Source organism: Vipera berus (assembly GCF_964194415.1).
Source record: "Vipera berus genome assembly, chromosome: 1".
Lineage (NCBI taxonomy): Eukaryota > Metazoa > Chordata > Lepidosauria > Squamata > Viperidae > Vipera > Vipera berus.
This window is the reverse complement of record NC_138202.1, coordinates 238,339,549-238,356,554: the sequence shown is the minus strand read 5'-3', so window position 1 is coordinate 238,356,554 and position 17,006 is coordinate 238,339,549. Positions and strand designations below refer to the sequence as shown.

At 38.3% G+C, this 17,006-nt stretch overlaps 1 protein-coding gene across 1 annotated transcript in view; it reads left to right on the top strand.

Annotated features, from left to right (window-relative positions):
• Positions 1-17,006, top strand: part of IMPG1 (interphotoreceptor matrix proteoglycan 1) — a gene marked incomplete at both ends in the record, with an annotated part of 98,434 nt that overhangs the window by 58,039 nt on the left and 23,389 nt on the right. The window contains 4 exons of the mRNA XM_081346350.1: positions 531-551; positions 4,427-4,659; positions 8,785-8,861; positions 15,233-15,437. Of these exons, the coding sequence (XP_081202476.1) occupies positions 531-551; positions 4,427-4,659; positions 8,785-8,861; positions 15,233-15,437 (536 nt within the window). The remainder of the gene's footprint in view (positions 1-530; positions 552-4,426; positions 4,660-8,784; positions 8,862-15,232; positions 15,438-17,006) is intronic.

Here is a 17,006-nt window from a genome sequence, read left to right as displayed (position 1 = left end):
AATGCTGATAGCTAAAGAAAAAAGGGGGGAGGTCTTTCTTTTGGTACCTTCTTACTAAATTCAAAAGGACGGCTCTGACAGCACCTTCAAAGCCCTAACCTTTTCACACGCCTTGCATGTGCAACACATATTGCACAATCACAGCCATCATCTTGATTTTTTTTGACAACATACCCCAAAGACTCCTGCCTTTTACACATACCCTTTGTTAGCAGAAAGAAAGGTTTTCTGGAAGACATCGGAAAATGTTGTGTAAATGACTCGAGGGAGAAAGAATTGAGGGGAGGGGAGAATGTGAAGAAGTTACAACCTTTTGCTATCAGAATGGAAAAAGTAATGGTAGTGAATTAAACATCTGCAATGGTAACAACCAGGTCTTTCCTCTCCTCCTACATCATTTCAGTGTGAAAAATGCAGAACATAGCATAAATAAGAGGTATATGCCCGCAATCAGTTTAATGGTCTGACTTTTTTTTTGTCCTTTTTCTTTTTAAATGTTTCCATCTATCCTGTCATATGCTGAACTGAAGACAGAAGAAGGAAAAAGATGGGTAACTTTCCTGCAGATTTTTTTAATAGGTGATATATAATTAGTTATAGCAGTAATGTTAAATAAATCGCTGTGTTTTCTTTCAAATAAAAGAAGAAAATATTTTCTTGAAATGACATTGTACAGTCTGGACAAAATAAAATCGGGTAGATAGCAAAAGTCATGGCTATCTCCCAAGACCTAGTTAGTGCATAATATGGATAAAGATCTGTGAAAGAAAGCAGAAAGTTGGGTTTCCATATTTCCACATTCCTATGTAACTGGCAACAGGCCTTAACCAGCAAATACTTTGCTTTTCCCCAAATGCTTGACTTATTGTTGCACGTATTTCAGGAGCCATGGATCCTCAGAGCTATCCTCTCTAGGAATTTGGACTTCAAAATTCTCCCATTAGCTCTATGAATGCTGAGACTGTTGAGAATTGAAGTTCATGCAGCTGGAGAGCAGCCAGCTTGAGGATAGTTTATTAAAGGCTTTGCTAGACCAAAGCCTTGCTAGACCAAGGCTTAATATTATATGATTTGTTGCTGGTTTGTTCAGCAATCGATGGCAGTTAAAACAAAAACAAAAAAACCTTTAAACTCCACATGTAAAGCAAGATCAGGTCCCAATCTTTTTTTTCCTTCAGGCTAGAGAAAAAGTAGAGAGATGGGGGGGCGGGGGAATGCCAAGCCTGTGGCTTTGCTCTTATTTATTGAAACCTACTCAAACAACCCAAATTGTTTCCTTTCCTCCTGAGGTAGCCATCACTCAGAAATCATAACCTTCATGTTCTTTCCAGAACAAGAACAAAATAAATACATTTATATGTCTCCTTGGGAAAACACTGTGTAAAAAAGAAAACTGCTTCCTGAGCTCCTTTTATAAAACTTTGAAATAGGTCCGTTCTCATTTGACTCACAGAATGAAATTGTCCAAGGTGTAGATGTTTTTAGATCTCATGGGGCCTACTCAGGTACTACTGAATTTTCAGTCAAACCTGAAAGCTTTTTTTGAAGTCTTTGTGCTTCAGGGTTTCAAGTATTTTTGCAATGGAAAGCAATATATATGCCACTTTCCAGTGTTTCCTTTTCCCTTCCATGATTTGCCACTGCAGAGGACTTTTTTTTTTTGCTGTTTTAGAAGAATGTAATTTGTATTAAAATAATTGCATGTATAGAATGGTCATTCCACTGGAGCATGGCACGAGGACACTGATAATACATTACTAAAATGTTGTTGTTGTTAGTTGCGAAGTCGTGTCGGACCCATTTCGATCCCATGGACAACGTTCCTCTAGGTCTTCCTGTCCTCTACCATCTTCTGGAGTCCATTTAGGCTCACGCCTACTGCTTCAGTGACTCCATCCAGCCACCTCATTCTCTGTCATCCCCTTCTTCTATTGCCCTCAACCTTTCCCAGCATTAGGCTCTTCTCCACTGAGTCCTTCCTTCTCATTAGGTGGCCAAAGTATTTAAGTTTCAACTTCAGGATCTGGCCTTCTAAAGAGCAGCCAGGGTTGATCTCTAGGACTGACCCGTTTGATCGCCTTGCAGTCCGAGGGACTTGCAGGAGTCTTCTTTAGCACCATAGTTCAAAGGCTTCAATTCTTTGGCGCTCGGCCTTTCTTATGGTCCAACTTTCACTGCCATACATTGCAACTGGGAAGGCCATAGCCTTGACTATACACACTTTTGTTGGCAGGGTGATGTCTCTGCTTTTTAGTGTGCTGTCTAGATTTGCCATTGCTTTCCTCCCCAGGAGCAAGCACCTTTTAATTTCTAGGCTGCAGTCCCCATCTGCGGTGATCTTGGAGCCCAGGAAAATAAAATCTCTATTACTAAAATAGATGTGGAAATCCCTAATTCTTAAAATAAAGAGTCTTTTGGAAATTTATATAGTATCATGCCCAGTTTTCATAGGCTGGATATTTCTAAGAATAAAAAGAAATATTTATTTCTTATTATGTAATGAGGATTAAATAATTTATTATTTATTATTACTGAGACTTCCCTTTATTTGTCTATTTGTTTCGTATCATGCATTTATTATTTTTATAAATAAGTCAAGGCAGCGAACATACCTAATACTCCTTCCTCCTCCTATTTTCTCCGCAATAGCAACCCTGTGAGTTGAGTGGGGCTGAGAAAAGTGACAGGCCCAAAGTCACCCAGCCGGTTTTCGTGCCTAAGGCGGGACTGGAACTCACAGCGCCTTTATCACGACATTGAAGTGGCTCTAATATAAATCCCAATAGAGAACAAGTCTCACGTCCTACTGATCTGTCCCTTGCTTCTTTCTACTCATGAATTGCTGGCACAAATAGGACAGAACCGTGGTCATTTACATTTTACTGTTCTGCTCCCAAGGGTTTATTTCAATAGTGTTCCCCGCTCATTAGTGCTATGCTTAGTTCAGCAACACAAAATCCTCCCTCCTGATGTTGGATAAGGGAGAATTTCTGTGTATTGCTGGAACTGAAATACCAAACCATTGGAGCTCTGGAGCATCCAGAATTCCTAATGGCATCTGTGTCCTTTTTAACTGGTAAATAAGCACTTTGTGCAGTTGAGAGAGGTTAAAAAGAGAAAACTCCACTTCTAAAGGGATAGTATTGTTTCAAGTGAGCACTTCTGGATGCCCACCTCATGCCAGCATCAATCTCAGAAGCCAAACATCTTGGATCGTTGACAAGCCTGGGAAGTTTGGGAATAAAACTACATAAAACAGAAGACCAGTTCAATTTAAAGGTTGATCAGAAGAGAAATATGAAGTAAAAAAAATCGTTAAATCAGATAAATAAATGGCTCAAAGAATAGCAATGTGTGAGATCACACACACACGCACACACACACACACACACACAGTATCAGATTTTGCTACAGGTAATTGACGCTCATTGCATGTCTTTAACTGATTCAGGGAATTAAGAGAAAAATAATAATAAAAAAATGTTTACCATCCTAATGTCTTTTCTTTACAAGGATGATACCAATAGCAATAGCATTTGCAGTGTATAACACTTCATAGTGCTTTACAGCACTCTCTTAGCAGTTTACAATGTCAGCCTATTGCCCCCAACAATCTGGGTTCTCATTTAACCGACCTCAGAAGGATGGAAGGCTACATCAGCCAGTGAGAATCAAACAGCTGGCAGTCGGCAGAATTAGCCTGCAATACTGCATTCTAACATCTGCACTACCACCATGGCTCTTGATATCTGAGTAATGGCTATATTAATCAGAGACTGAGAGGATATTTCACTATCTCTTGAGAAATTTATTTTCGCCAATGCTATTTTTGTTTTCACAAAGACCCATAAGCCTCAGGAGAGGTGTAACTTGAAAAATTATTCTTATTTATTTTATACATTTTAAATTGTATTTCTGTGTAAATGAGATGCACTTCCATCTTGCTGAAATACTGATATGTTAGAGTAGGTCTTTCAATAATATAGTCAAGGCATCCAAGGGTGGAGTGGGGGTCCAAAATATCAGGATGGCAGCCACAACCATGTGATTAAAGCCTGCCTCTTTTTATTTCTGAGGCCATGTCATATAAAAGGTTTCAAATCTTCAATCACATGATTTTGCCCATGACCGTGACTTTATTTAACTCTCCCCTCCATTGGACAATCTGAGTAATGTCAAGCTGATGTTTTTAAACTGATATGAATTATTATATTACAAAATGAATTGATAGTCAATGGCATTTTATTTATGCCTGTTTCCATAAGCTCTGCAATTAAATTTAAATCAGAAATTAGCTGGAAGATATTACTTGTTGATGATAGTTTAATTCAGCACACCAGCTGTAAAATCAATCCTGCAATAACATACCATGTTCCCACTTCCTTCAACATCAACAAACCAATATTCCTTTCTTCCTACACCACAGGACAAGCAGCACTGTGGCACAATATATTGTCAATTTTGAAAGAGATGGTTCAGAATTACCTGTGGATGGTACAGACACCAAAAAAATTGAAAGCGAGAAGAGCACTCTTGGTGAAGAGAGGGAGATGCCTACATTTGTACCGAAAATAACAGACCTCCAGCAGATGGTTACCATCCTCCTACAAGAAGACAAATCATTATTTGTGGACTTTGAAACACTCCAGTTTAAAGATGGTCAGTAATTTACAAATGCTTAGTGAAAACTATTTAACATTAATTAATGTTACTCTGACCATCTCAAAGTAATTGGATAGTCCCCTGGCTTACAGATGCTTTGTAAGTACTGGTTCGGGCAGATCTGTTCCTGTTGCAATAAAGCTATGCTATGACGCTGTGTCGCTCCTTGCCTGTCGAAGCAACTCACTACATAAAAAGCTTCCTTCCTGGGTTTTCTTCCTAAATCGGAATCTCCCTGTTTTGGTGCATGTATCTGATTTCTTATTTTGAGGGCAAGCTTTGTTCTCTACCTTCTCAGATAAGTCCAAGCGATTTTGGCTACTGAATAGTGTTCCTTCTCTTTGTTGTTCTCCTCCATTATGTTGACTTATAATTAATTTATGAAGAAGCCTATTTTAGCAGGTAATAAAAAGAAAAGAGCAGCAAATTAGAAATAAAGATATGTCAACAAGATGGTCACGTTTGCTTGACTTGCTATGAGACATGCCATTCTTTTATCTCTTACTCTCCACATACTGCTCTTTTTTCCCCAGCTAGCTAACGTTATTAGCATTCTATATAGTTGCAATGTTTTTGTGTGTCTGCAAAAGAGGCAGTATGGACCCTATGGTGCATATCTCCAATACCAAACTTGGCTTTCTGTTTGGAGTTCAGTGGGAGGGGAAGGAAACATTTTCTATCAACAGTGGACACAAAGAGTGCCTTTTACACTAAAATTTGGTGAACATTTCAGATAAGGTTTTGGCCTTATTCGATAATCTCCTGCTTCATTGATTGAAATGCACTTTATCTTGGGCTGGTTCTGAAGGTCATCAGAAGCTTCCACTAGTGCAAATACAGAATTCAACCTCTTGGCGAGAGGAGGCTGAGAAGCACATAATCCCAGGCTTGGTTTGGCTGCTGGGAACCAGCTCTGTCTAAATTATGCAGGCCTTGAAAGTTCAAATTCCACATTCTGAATTAGGCTTGGAAGCAAATACAGAAGCACAGCAGCCAAACCAAGCCTGGGATTATGTGCTTCACAGCCTCCTCTTGCCAGAGGTTGAATTCTGTATTTGCACTAGTGGAAGCTACTGATGACCTTCAGAACCAGCCCAAGATAAAGTGCATTTCAATCAATGAAGCAGATTATTGAGTAAGAAAAGGCAGTCTTTGTGTCCACTGTTGATAGAAAATGCCATAAGACAGCAGGGTCAAAAAAATCCAAGTCTCCCTCAATAGTTTTCATGCAGTAGTCAGTTAATCTTCAGATAACAGAAGTATTTAGTATAAATACTAGGGTAGAACAGATTTAAGGTGCTTATTTTAATTAGTAAGCATTCAGTAGCATTAGTGGTATTAGTGGGATGGAACGTATATGAAAATACAAATGGTGTGATCTCCAGGAAGCAGGCAGCAACAACTGACCATATTTAATTTATATAATTTAATACATAAAGTGTTTGATAATACAGCTAAATAAATAGATGTGCAAAACAGCTTTACTGAGTGATCAGGTCTGCTATATAGTAACTAATTACAAAAGGCAGGAATATTTTCACTATTGCTGCCATATAGCTTCACTTCAGAAGTTAATTATATTTTGCATAATTTGTTGTCTACCAGATAAAGAACTAACCATTCCGTTATCATTCAAAAATTCTGTATTTCCATTCACTGAGATTCTAAATTTGGAAAAAGTGTCTCCATTTTATTCAGCCCTTTGTTGTTCCCTGATCCTTCCAGAAATGTTTTTCTGTAGGAAATTAAAGTCTTCCTAAACCAGACATAAAAGGAATAGGACTGAAAGAGGAAATTGCTAGAAATATAGCAACACGCATTCCTTGTGCCTTCTATTAATACAACTTCTGATCTACCGTATTAATGAGTCAGCTGTGTGGTGTTTTGCCATGTTCTATTATGAATTGTTCTGAGTGTAACAGATAAGGCAAAGCAATAAACTAGTTAGAATTAACTATTTAGAACTGAGCTGAAAGTTCTTATAAATTGTTTTTTCTGAGGGATTTTTTTTTGCCATCCTTTCCAACTAGTAGGAACGCCCCTTTGCAGAATTTTTGATCAAATATTCTCCATCTCTGTTTTTTGATGCCATTACATTCTCTCTGCAATGGTTTGGAACAATGAAAGATACAGATCCCTGTGGAAGAGATGCGTTGTTGCTGCTCCTTCTCTTTTTAATTGCTATAGCATAAACTTTAAAAAGTAATTAAAGGATAAGGCAGTCCTCATTTTTTAAGTATAGGTAGCTTCACAGTACAGCCGCTGTCATCTCTCTGGAATATGCTATTGCACTCTTGGCTATACACCTACAGAATGCTAAGGAGTTACTGTATATATGAAGCAGCAGCAGGAGTGGTAGTTGCCAAGAATCAGGCAAATATGGCTGATATCCCACTTCTATAATTTTGTAAATAGCATAGGATGATGCTTAGGTTGCCATTTAAATAAAATTCTCCATTTTGAATGCGGAAAACTAGAGTAGGAATATGTGTACTTCATATAGATTGAGCCTAGGTGACAGGTACTTTTAGATGAGTTTGCACTCAGTAGAAAACTGAAATTGCTTTGATATGTACATAATGGCCCCTCCAAGATAAAATCTTTAACAGTACTTTCCTGCTTGGGGAACCTAAAACCTTCCTAAAACCAGCTACTGGTTTCACTACCCTCTCAATGCAATGGACACTTTAGGTCTGCCACATAAGGTCTAGTAACTATCCTTACCATCTCCTCCTTCTTCTAGGCATCATCTAGCAAGCTGGAGGGGAGGTTGTCAAGATGAAATAACTGTGGAATCTGCAACTGAAGTGCGGGAAGGAGTTAAGAGACTGGCTAGACTGAAATCATTGCAGGGGAGAAGTGGCAGAAAGTAGATGCTCCCTAAAACTTGGAGTGTTTATCTAGTTGCTCTGTAGTGAGTCTGGCAAGATTCTTGTATGACGGCAATTCGGAAATAAGCCTCCATTTGGTTATCAATGATAGACACTTGCAGATACAGAACTTTTATTATACACATTAGAAAACTACAACATTGCATTACTTTTCGACGTAATCACCATTCAAATTGAGGCACGTCATAACGTCTTGCAAGGTTTGAAATTCCTTAGTAGTAGTCGCTTGGTGCCAAATCTGGGCTATTGGGGGGTGTGTGTGATCCAAAACATCCCAACGGAACTGCTTCAAAAGTTCTTGGGTGCATCTAGTGGTGTGCGGGCAAGCATTATCATGAAGCAACAGCACACCGGAAGTGGTGCCATAGAAAATCCCACCAAATGTGAAGATGCCAAAGGAGTACTGCTAGTGAAGTTCATGGAGCATGGTTCGATCATCAGTTCAGAAGTCTACTGTGAAACGTTACAAAAACTGACAAGCCATCCATAAAAAGCGTCGGGGCCTGCTGACTTCCGGTGTGGTGTTGGTTCACGATAGTGCCTCAATTTGAATGGTGATTAAGTCACAAAGTAATGTAATCTTATAGTTTTCTAATGTGTATAATAAAAGTTCTGTATCTGCATGTGTCTGTCATTGATAACCAAACGGAGGTTTATTTCCGAATTGTCCTCGTAAATAAAATACTACTCTTGATCAACTCCAGTATTGTTCAGGTTCTTTGTGCCTGATGTTAACCTCCCCACACTCCTCCCCCAATTCCTACAGATTCCTGGTGTTCTGGGAAATAGCTGTGCTCTGAGTCCCTTCTGTTTCTGTCAGAGAATCATAGTGGAGGACAGAGAATCCCAAGAAACAGTTTTTTGAGGGAAGAAGGGATCTTGAAGATATTCCTGCCTTCATTTCCTCTGAAAGAGGAGTCCAAATTGACTGACTTATTGTTAGGAGATAATCAGATAGTCAGAAGCTCCAGGATGTCATGGTGAAATGCAAAGATGCCGATATCTCTGATCAGAGCCTTAAAAAGGTTTTAGTTACACAAATTAAGAAGCATCTCTTTACAGATTCAGCTAATACCGAAAACAAAGGGGGAAAACAGCCATTTTACTATAATACTGTGTTTATAACACAGAATCCTATATAATAATTGAAACACTTTGGTCAGTTTTGGTAGGTCATAGTTAGGTAAATTTGACAAAAAAATATGACCATTTAATTTGTTTCATTTTGCAGAAATCATCAGGCCGTCTAGTGATATAAATAATGATATGCAGCCAATGGTAACAGATGCTGTAGCTGGAGCTGAGTTGGTGAGTAACTTTTATTGTCTTTGTTCCAAAACAAAACTTTATTTTTTCCCCAAGTTTTTTTATTAATTTTCCAATATTACATTTACATATTTGAAAAGTAATATGGCGGCTGGGTACAATAATTCCATTACATTTAAATATCATCAATACAAATCTCAAAGTATTACAACCACTAATTCCCTCTCTTTCCCCCGTAATATATACTGTCTCATATTTGAACCAACACAGTTCTTATTTTATCAATGAAACAAAAAAAATAACTTTCTAGCATTCATCAATAATCTTCAGTTTATACATATCTTAATTAATTTGACAATCCATCTTTTAGACAATCCATAACCTAACAAATTTTTCTTAACTTTAATTTCCCATTGATATTTTGAATTTAACATTTAATCTTTATCATTTCCAAATTTTAAATGACCCCAATTTCTATCATGATTCCCCCACAGTCTAAAGTTCCGTATACATCTCTTATGTATACATGATTCTCACCATCTGCATCAACCAATTGATAACACAAAGTAATATTGTTATTTTTCTAGTAATTCTCAAATATCTTAGAACCTCAAATTTAATAGCCAAAATTTCTTTTATTTCCACACTTAGTATTTCCTCTTTTTTTTCCTCTTTATGTCTCCTATCTCATATTTGAGGCTAGTATTTTTTTAAAAACTATTAGCATTTATACCACAAACCAATATACAAATTTAATTATTAGTGTTTATACTTCTAAGTTTTACTTATCCTTTATCTCAACTCATAACAATATCTTGAATTCAAATCTTAATTATTTTTAAACATTCAAACTTTTAGCCAATCAGTGACCTAATAATTAATTTTCTCTTAATATTTTAATTTAATGTTTAATATTTTTCCAAATTTTTAATTAACCACAATTCCTTTATTACAATTCCTCACACAATCTAATATTTAAAATACACACCTTATATATAGATTCTTACCATCTACCTTAACAAACTAGTAAAACAATATAATATTCTTATTTCAATATTTATGCTTCTAGATTTTATATAACCAAAATTTTCTTTGTCTCAAGTCATTACAATATCTTATATTCAGAATACATGTTCTATCTATTTGGATATAGTCTATTTTAAATCTTATGTGTAAGTCAAAACCCCAATCCTTTTCAGTCTTATTCTAGCTTTTTTAATTTGCCAGATCACCTTTCGTGTCTTTGCTTTTAAATCATCAAATAGATCTCCTTGTGTTGTTGTGGCTATTGTTTGGTGTTGAAAAGACCATCCAGTTGTTCTTTTCTTAAGAGGACTAGCTGCTCTAGCAGGTCATCTCCTTGTTTTTCCATTTCAACGTGGTTGTCCTGAAGTGTTTATCTTCTCTGTCATCTGTTTTTCTTTTTGTTCTTCAGATTCCTTCTGGTTTATAAGAAAAGTCCTTCCCTTGTTCTCTATTATCAATTTCTTTTCTGTATTTTCCATTATCTGTATTTGTTGAGTAGCTAAGTCTTCTGTCATAGCATTTGATTGTTCTACTTTCTCTGTAGAATTCTGTATAGATGTTTCTTTAGTTAAAGTCATAATTTGAGTTTGCATATCCAGGCTGTTTTCTTGTTTTTTCCTGCTGCTTCTTATATCATCCCCAATTGTAAGGAGAGTTTGGACAATCACTTTTAACATACAAAGAGTTTGTTCCTGTTCTTCCTCTGTAGGAAAAATCCATTCCTGTTCTTCTTCCATTATAGTACTGTATATTAAACTTAAAGCTTACAGTCAGAGAGTCCACTAAGTGAAGAGCTGAGCTGAGTTCCTTGCAGCTGATGTTTCAAGGTTGCTTATATATTATCTATTTTCAAAGCTGTCAACAAGTCTCTCTTAAAGGATAGCAGGTTACAATCTCAGGTTTAGCCACCAGATGTCACCCCAGAGTTATTTGGATCTTTTCAGGGGTTTTTTCCTTCTATTTTAAAAGAAAAAACACAGATCTTCAATAAAAATAAGGAGTAAAAATCAGAGAAAAATAAAGAGTAGAAAATTACAAATCTTATAATCCACCAGTTTTAGGAAGTAGAGCTCCAATTAGGATCCCAGTATTTTTCCAATGTTTTAAGCTCCCCTGGGTAATCAATCACCGCTGTTTCTGGAGGGAGGGCTAAAATCTCCCTTCCTGAACCACAGGGGGGAAAGTACTTTAGCAGCTTATGCAGGTAAATAAGTAATTAGGATGTAAGAGAGGTAGATCTCACCCAGTCTCTTCCACGCTGCTTTAGAGTTGCCAGATGGTAAATGCGACTTCGGCTGTTAGCAGCCTAGGAACGAGCCATATTTCTTTGGCCAGTCCTTTCATCCACTGTTTTGGAGGGATTTGCCAGCTCTAACGGGAGAGTTGCCACTCTCCTGCAATCCAGTGAGAGCCCCCTCCTTGCTGGTCACCTCTACAGGGTGACTTTCAACCCTTTTCAGGATCCCCCAGCGATGCAAAATTGGATGTGGAAGACGAGAGTCCTCTTTCACATGTCCATGGCAGCCGCGCGGCAAACCGGAAGTCTCCACAACAAAACCTTAATGGTAAATAAGATTAGCAACCTTTCAAGTCTCAATTCAGCACAGACATAAATACAGGGCAGTTAAGAAAAGTACTTGGCAGTAATTTGTTTGCTAGGTTATCAACCAGCCAAAGTACATACCCTAGTCATTTTCTTACTGTACACTGAGGCCGAGGCTGAAGGACGGAAGAATAGCTTTAGGTAGATTTATAAATCTACCAAAACCTGGTACCAAAAAATATTATTTTGGTGTTTTGAGGAGGGTGAACACAATAAAACAAAAGAGCATCACTAGGATGATAGGGTGGTAAGAAAAGAAGGGGTGATCCAAGGCCAGCATCTGAAGTTCTGACACCTTTGGGTCTCATTGTCAAGGTTGGAAGTGGAGAAGATGAGATATCGCTCTTTGACTACTAGATCTCCAATACCTTAAAACCAATCCATTCAACAGGGCTTCTGGAAGTACAATTTGAAAGAGCCAGAATCTTCCATTGCCAAAAAAGTAATGGCGGTGGAAAACTCCAGCTTTAAGTGAAAGAGCATATCTGCAGCAGCCTAAAATGGCCAAAAGGAGCCAGGCCAATTCCTGCTTTAGCAATCAAAACTTCACAGTTGTATCCTTGGGAAGAAATGTGTTGAGACAAGAAGGGGAAAATCAATGAAAGGGAAGCTGCTAAACTTTAAGCTACCTCCACTATTGACTGGAGATAAGATGACTGGACTACCTTGAGATGTGAGATTTAACAATGGTTGCACCAAGGCCTTCTTCTTTTTTTCTTTTGTTTTGAATTTTTTTTATTAAATGTACAATTAAAAACAAAAGTGGACATGATTCAACTTCCCTGGCTACGGCACTGCTACTAGTATTACCTTTTGTGACAAAAAGAAAAACAGAAAATTAACATATATTCTATGACAGGACAAAGTATAACAAAATGTACATATAACATCTGTAAATTTTCTGGTAAACTATCTTTCGGTCGTCTACGTTGTACTTAAATATCTTTCAATTGTGTCCTGATATAGGTGATACTAAGAAGTCTTTATGTTATCAACTAATCAATCGATAGTCATCTCAGCATTCCTCCTTATCTCTAACCAATCGTACAATTTTTTCCAAATTTCATAATACTCAGTAGGGGTTTCCTTTCTTTTTCATTTTTGGGCGTAGGCCAATATTGCTGTGGTTAAAATATGCAATAGTAAGTAAAAAGATGCTTTGCTGATTATCATTAATAATCCCTAATAAGAAGGTTTCTGGTTTTAAATCATTTTTTTGTAATAATATTTCTTCCAACCAATTTTTTATCCGGTGCCAAAAAGTTTGCACTTTTGGACATTCCCACCACATGTAGCTTTCTGCATTCCCATCATGTCAGTGAGATTTTTTAAATCTATTTTTGCTAGCCTTGTTGGGGGAAGGTGCCATCTATAAAACATCTTGTATAAATTTTCTTTATAGGAGGTGGCTAGCGTTAACCTCCTGTTTCTATCCCATAGTGACTGCCAATTATCTAGGTCTATACTGTAACCGGCATTTTTGCTCCAGGTTAACATTGTATCTTTTACCTGTTCTTCTAACACAGGGGTGTCAAACTCAATTTCACTGAGGGCCACATCAGCGTTATGGTTGCCCTCAGGGGGCCGGGTGGGCGTGGCCAGGTGGGCGTGACCAAGTGGGCGTGACCGGGTGGGCGTGGCCAGCTCAATGCTGCTCACTCAGCGCAGCTTACTCGAAATGCCTGGGTCAGGAGAGAACAAGTTGCACCAGCTAATTTGATGTGGGGACATCTCATTGCCCCACAAGCTCTTTACCTCCCCAAACATCTGCAGCCAAGCATGTGCAGAGGATGGAAAGGGCCTTCTTCCCAAGCCCAGGCATGATTGGTAGTTTGTTAGCTCAGATGTAGATAGCCTCCTAGTCTCCAAGCTTGGAGAGAGAGAGAGAGAGTGTGTGTGTGTGTGTTCCTTCTTCTGCCTTGACAGATCTCTGGAGAGCAAGAGGAGGCAGGGAGCAGCACTTCCCAGTCCTGCATGAGGGAGGCTGGCCCTTCTTGAAAGGGAATCCCCATTTCCACTCAGGCGTGGAAAGGATGCTGGCTTGTTGGAGCAGCCTTCCCTCATGCAGCTTCCCTGCCACCTTATGCTCCTCTCCAGAGATCTTCCCTCAGCAGCGGCCGGCAAAGTAGCTCGCACACAAAACAAGCCCGGCAGAGGAGCCGGAGCAGCGAGCAAAGACGCCCGGCCTGGATCCTGCAAGGCCCGGCCGAGACGCGTCCCCAGCAGCGGAGCTGCTCCAGCTCCTCTGCCAGGCTTGTTTTGCATGCGAGCTACTTTGCCTGACGCTGCTGGGGGCGCGTTTCGGCTGGGCCTTGCAGGATCCGGGCCAGGCGCCTCTGCTCGCCCTCAGCAGCACCCGGCAAAGTAGCTCGCACGTGAAAGAAGCCCGGCAAAGGAGCCCGTGTGTGAAAGAAGCCCGGCAGAGAAACCGGAGCGGCTCTGCTGCTGGGGGTGCATCTCAGCCGGGCCTTGCAGGATCCGGGTCAGGCGCCTCTGCTCACTCTCAGCAGTGCCCGGCAAAGGAGCCCGTGTGCGAAAGAAGCCCGGCAGAGGAGCCATCTGTGGCTCTTTCTCCGGCTACCTCAAGTCTGCCTTCCTGCCTGGGCATCTCTCCCCCTCACCGGCTGGGTGTTCCTAGTCCTCCCCCCCCCGTGTCCCACCTCACTCCCTCTTACCTCCTACCTCTTCCTCCTCCTCCACTTTTTTTTTTTGGAGCCGCAGGAGACTAATGAGATGCAAATGGTGCTGGGTTCCACCAGCCCACGTGCACTTGCCTCCTACTGAGCAAGTGCTCAGCCGGGCCGGCACCAAGATGGTGGGGGCCGGACCTTTGTAATTTCTGGGAGAGTTGTGCGGGCCGGATTCAATAATGTGGCGGGCCTTGTGTTTGACATGTCTGTTCTAACATATCTTGTTCTAATAAATACTGGTATATCTTTTTTATCACTTGGTCTTCTGTTCCTAGAAGGATTTTATCTAATTGTGTATGCTCTAATTTTATCCCTGGTTCTTTTTTGTCTTTTCTGTATCATGACTGTATTTGTAAGTAAGCCCACCATTCCAGCTCTATACCGTCTTCTAATAGTCTTTTCCTTGTTTTCAAGTCTCCATTCTTGTCTAAGGTATCTTTATATGTGATTACTCTTCCTATGTTTATGAATTTGGGGTGCATGAATATCTCTAATATGGATAGCCAATTGGGGATTTCTATATAGTTAATTTTTAAAAAATTTTATCCACACGTCTAATAGTGCCCGTCTAATATGATGATTCTGGAAGTACTGATGAGCCTTATATTTCCCATCCCACATTATGGCATGCCACCCTATTTGCATGTCATGGCCTTCTAATGCTAGTAGTTTTCTGTTCCTTAAGTGTATCCAATCCTTTATCCATACCGATATTGCCGCCTGATAATATTTTTCCCAATTCAGGAGGCTGAGCCCTCCTCTTTCCTTTGCATCCTGTAATAATTTTAATTTAATTCTCAGTTTTCTACCTTGTACACAAGGCCTTCTTGTGCCATAGCCAAAAGGTCTTGGTTGAGTTCTAAGAATTTCACACATTTATACTCCTTGGTTTATTTATAACAAGAGCAAATTACGATAGATGAATGATCCTTTAGAAATATTCATGGATAGACTCATAGCCTGATATTTATCTTTTAGGAGAGTATTTTAAAAATTGTAGCATATAATTAAAGTAGAAATAAAACTTACTGTACTTTTGGCCACAGTAAAGTATAAATGAAGATTGCCACTATTTTTCTCCTCTTTTTTTATAGACCTCTGAAATGCCTTTCATTTATGCAAATGTAGCAACAGTGACAAAATCCTTTATTGAAGTAGATTACCCAGTCTCCACCATGTCTTCTACTGTCTTGGATACCACAGGGATTCTCTTTCCTTCAACATTTAAAGAAATCACTAGTCAGAGGATGGAAGACGAAATGACAAAAAATCCAATTTCCAGCATCCTCCCTGAGCAAGGTAAGTTGTTAGATTCTTAGCTGAGTAACAGATCCCTTTATTTTACCTGTACCAGCAGAAATGAGAACTCTCTTAAGTGTCCATTTACTTGTGTGAAAATGTCTTCTTTTTCCCTTCAGCCAATTATGGATTGTCACATTCAAAATTTATGTATTATTCTGTTATTTCTGAAATAATTTAGAACACATTTTAGTTTGAACAGCTCACTTCCATTTTATGTTTTGAATGTTTTAGACTGGCAATGGCTCTTCCACAATGCAGTTACTTCAGAAACAGTTTGCAGAAAGGACCTTTTTTTCCTTCTTCTCATTTTTTTAAATTATGTCCAATTTTATTTCTGTTCAGTTCAATTATGTTATTCAAAGATCAGAAATAAATAAGGATAAAATGACATTTAAATGAAAATAATTGCCTAAAGAGACTCTCTTATGAGCCCAAGATCAGTCACAAACAATACTTAATTTCCTTTTTGGACATTATTTTAAACAATGGTGAGTGGTTTCTAATCCCAAATTTAAAACATTTACTTAAGTAGCTTAAATACTATTATTTAGAATGATGAGAATATGGTGGAAGGAGAGGGAAATAAGAAAAATATGAGGTACCTTAAAATAAAGAAAACAGTAATTTCTTGGCAATATTTTTATTAGCTGAACGAGTATGGAGAAATATCAGCTATTTTTGGTTGACTAAAATGAAGGTGTATTTTTTAAAATTTAAAATATTTTTATTTTAATAAATTTTGCTATGATTCATGAGAATTTATTCTAATTCATTTTTCAACAGGCTTAGGTAAAGTTTAAACACATTCTTTTGGAATAATTCTCTTAAAAATAAACATTTAATATTGGTTTAGTTAATGTTTGTCCTTGTTGTCATTACATAAATGATACATAAATTTCTTTTATTAATCTCTGCAAATGTATTTATTTTTCTAAGATATAGCTGCCTTATGAACAGCTTCTTCCCCTGATATAAGGATGGCTCCATCCCTTTTAGTCTTTAGTCTTTTAGTCTGTAAAAACTTGAAGATCTGGTTTTCCCCTAAAACACTGGAGCCAGGGGGCCAGTGGAACCTGCCCTGTATAGAATTTTGATAATGAGATAGATTTATTTAGGTGGCTTTTCCACATTTCTAAAAAAATATATATAATAAGCTATGCTGGGCTTTATGTTGTGGGTTTTTTTTGTCACAAGGCACCTATAATTGCAAGGATGAAATTGGCATTTAAATAAATTCTATGAATGAATGAATGAATGAATGAATGAATGAATGAATGAATGAATGAATGAATGAGTCTCTGTGTGAAGGCATACCTGATAACACTGCTAAGAAACAAAACATACAAATAAGAGCCTTTCCTTCCCTGTGCAAATTACACCCCTCCATAATCTCCAAAATCAGTGACAGCTGTGCGTATTTAGAACTTTGCATTGGAGATTTAAATGCTTGTGCTTTCTCTGGAATGTCTATCTAGTCAATTCATATGTTTGGCACATTCCAAACATCTAGACAGATTGATATTGACTTCCAGAAATCAATATGTTTTGAGTTGTAAGAACATTTGA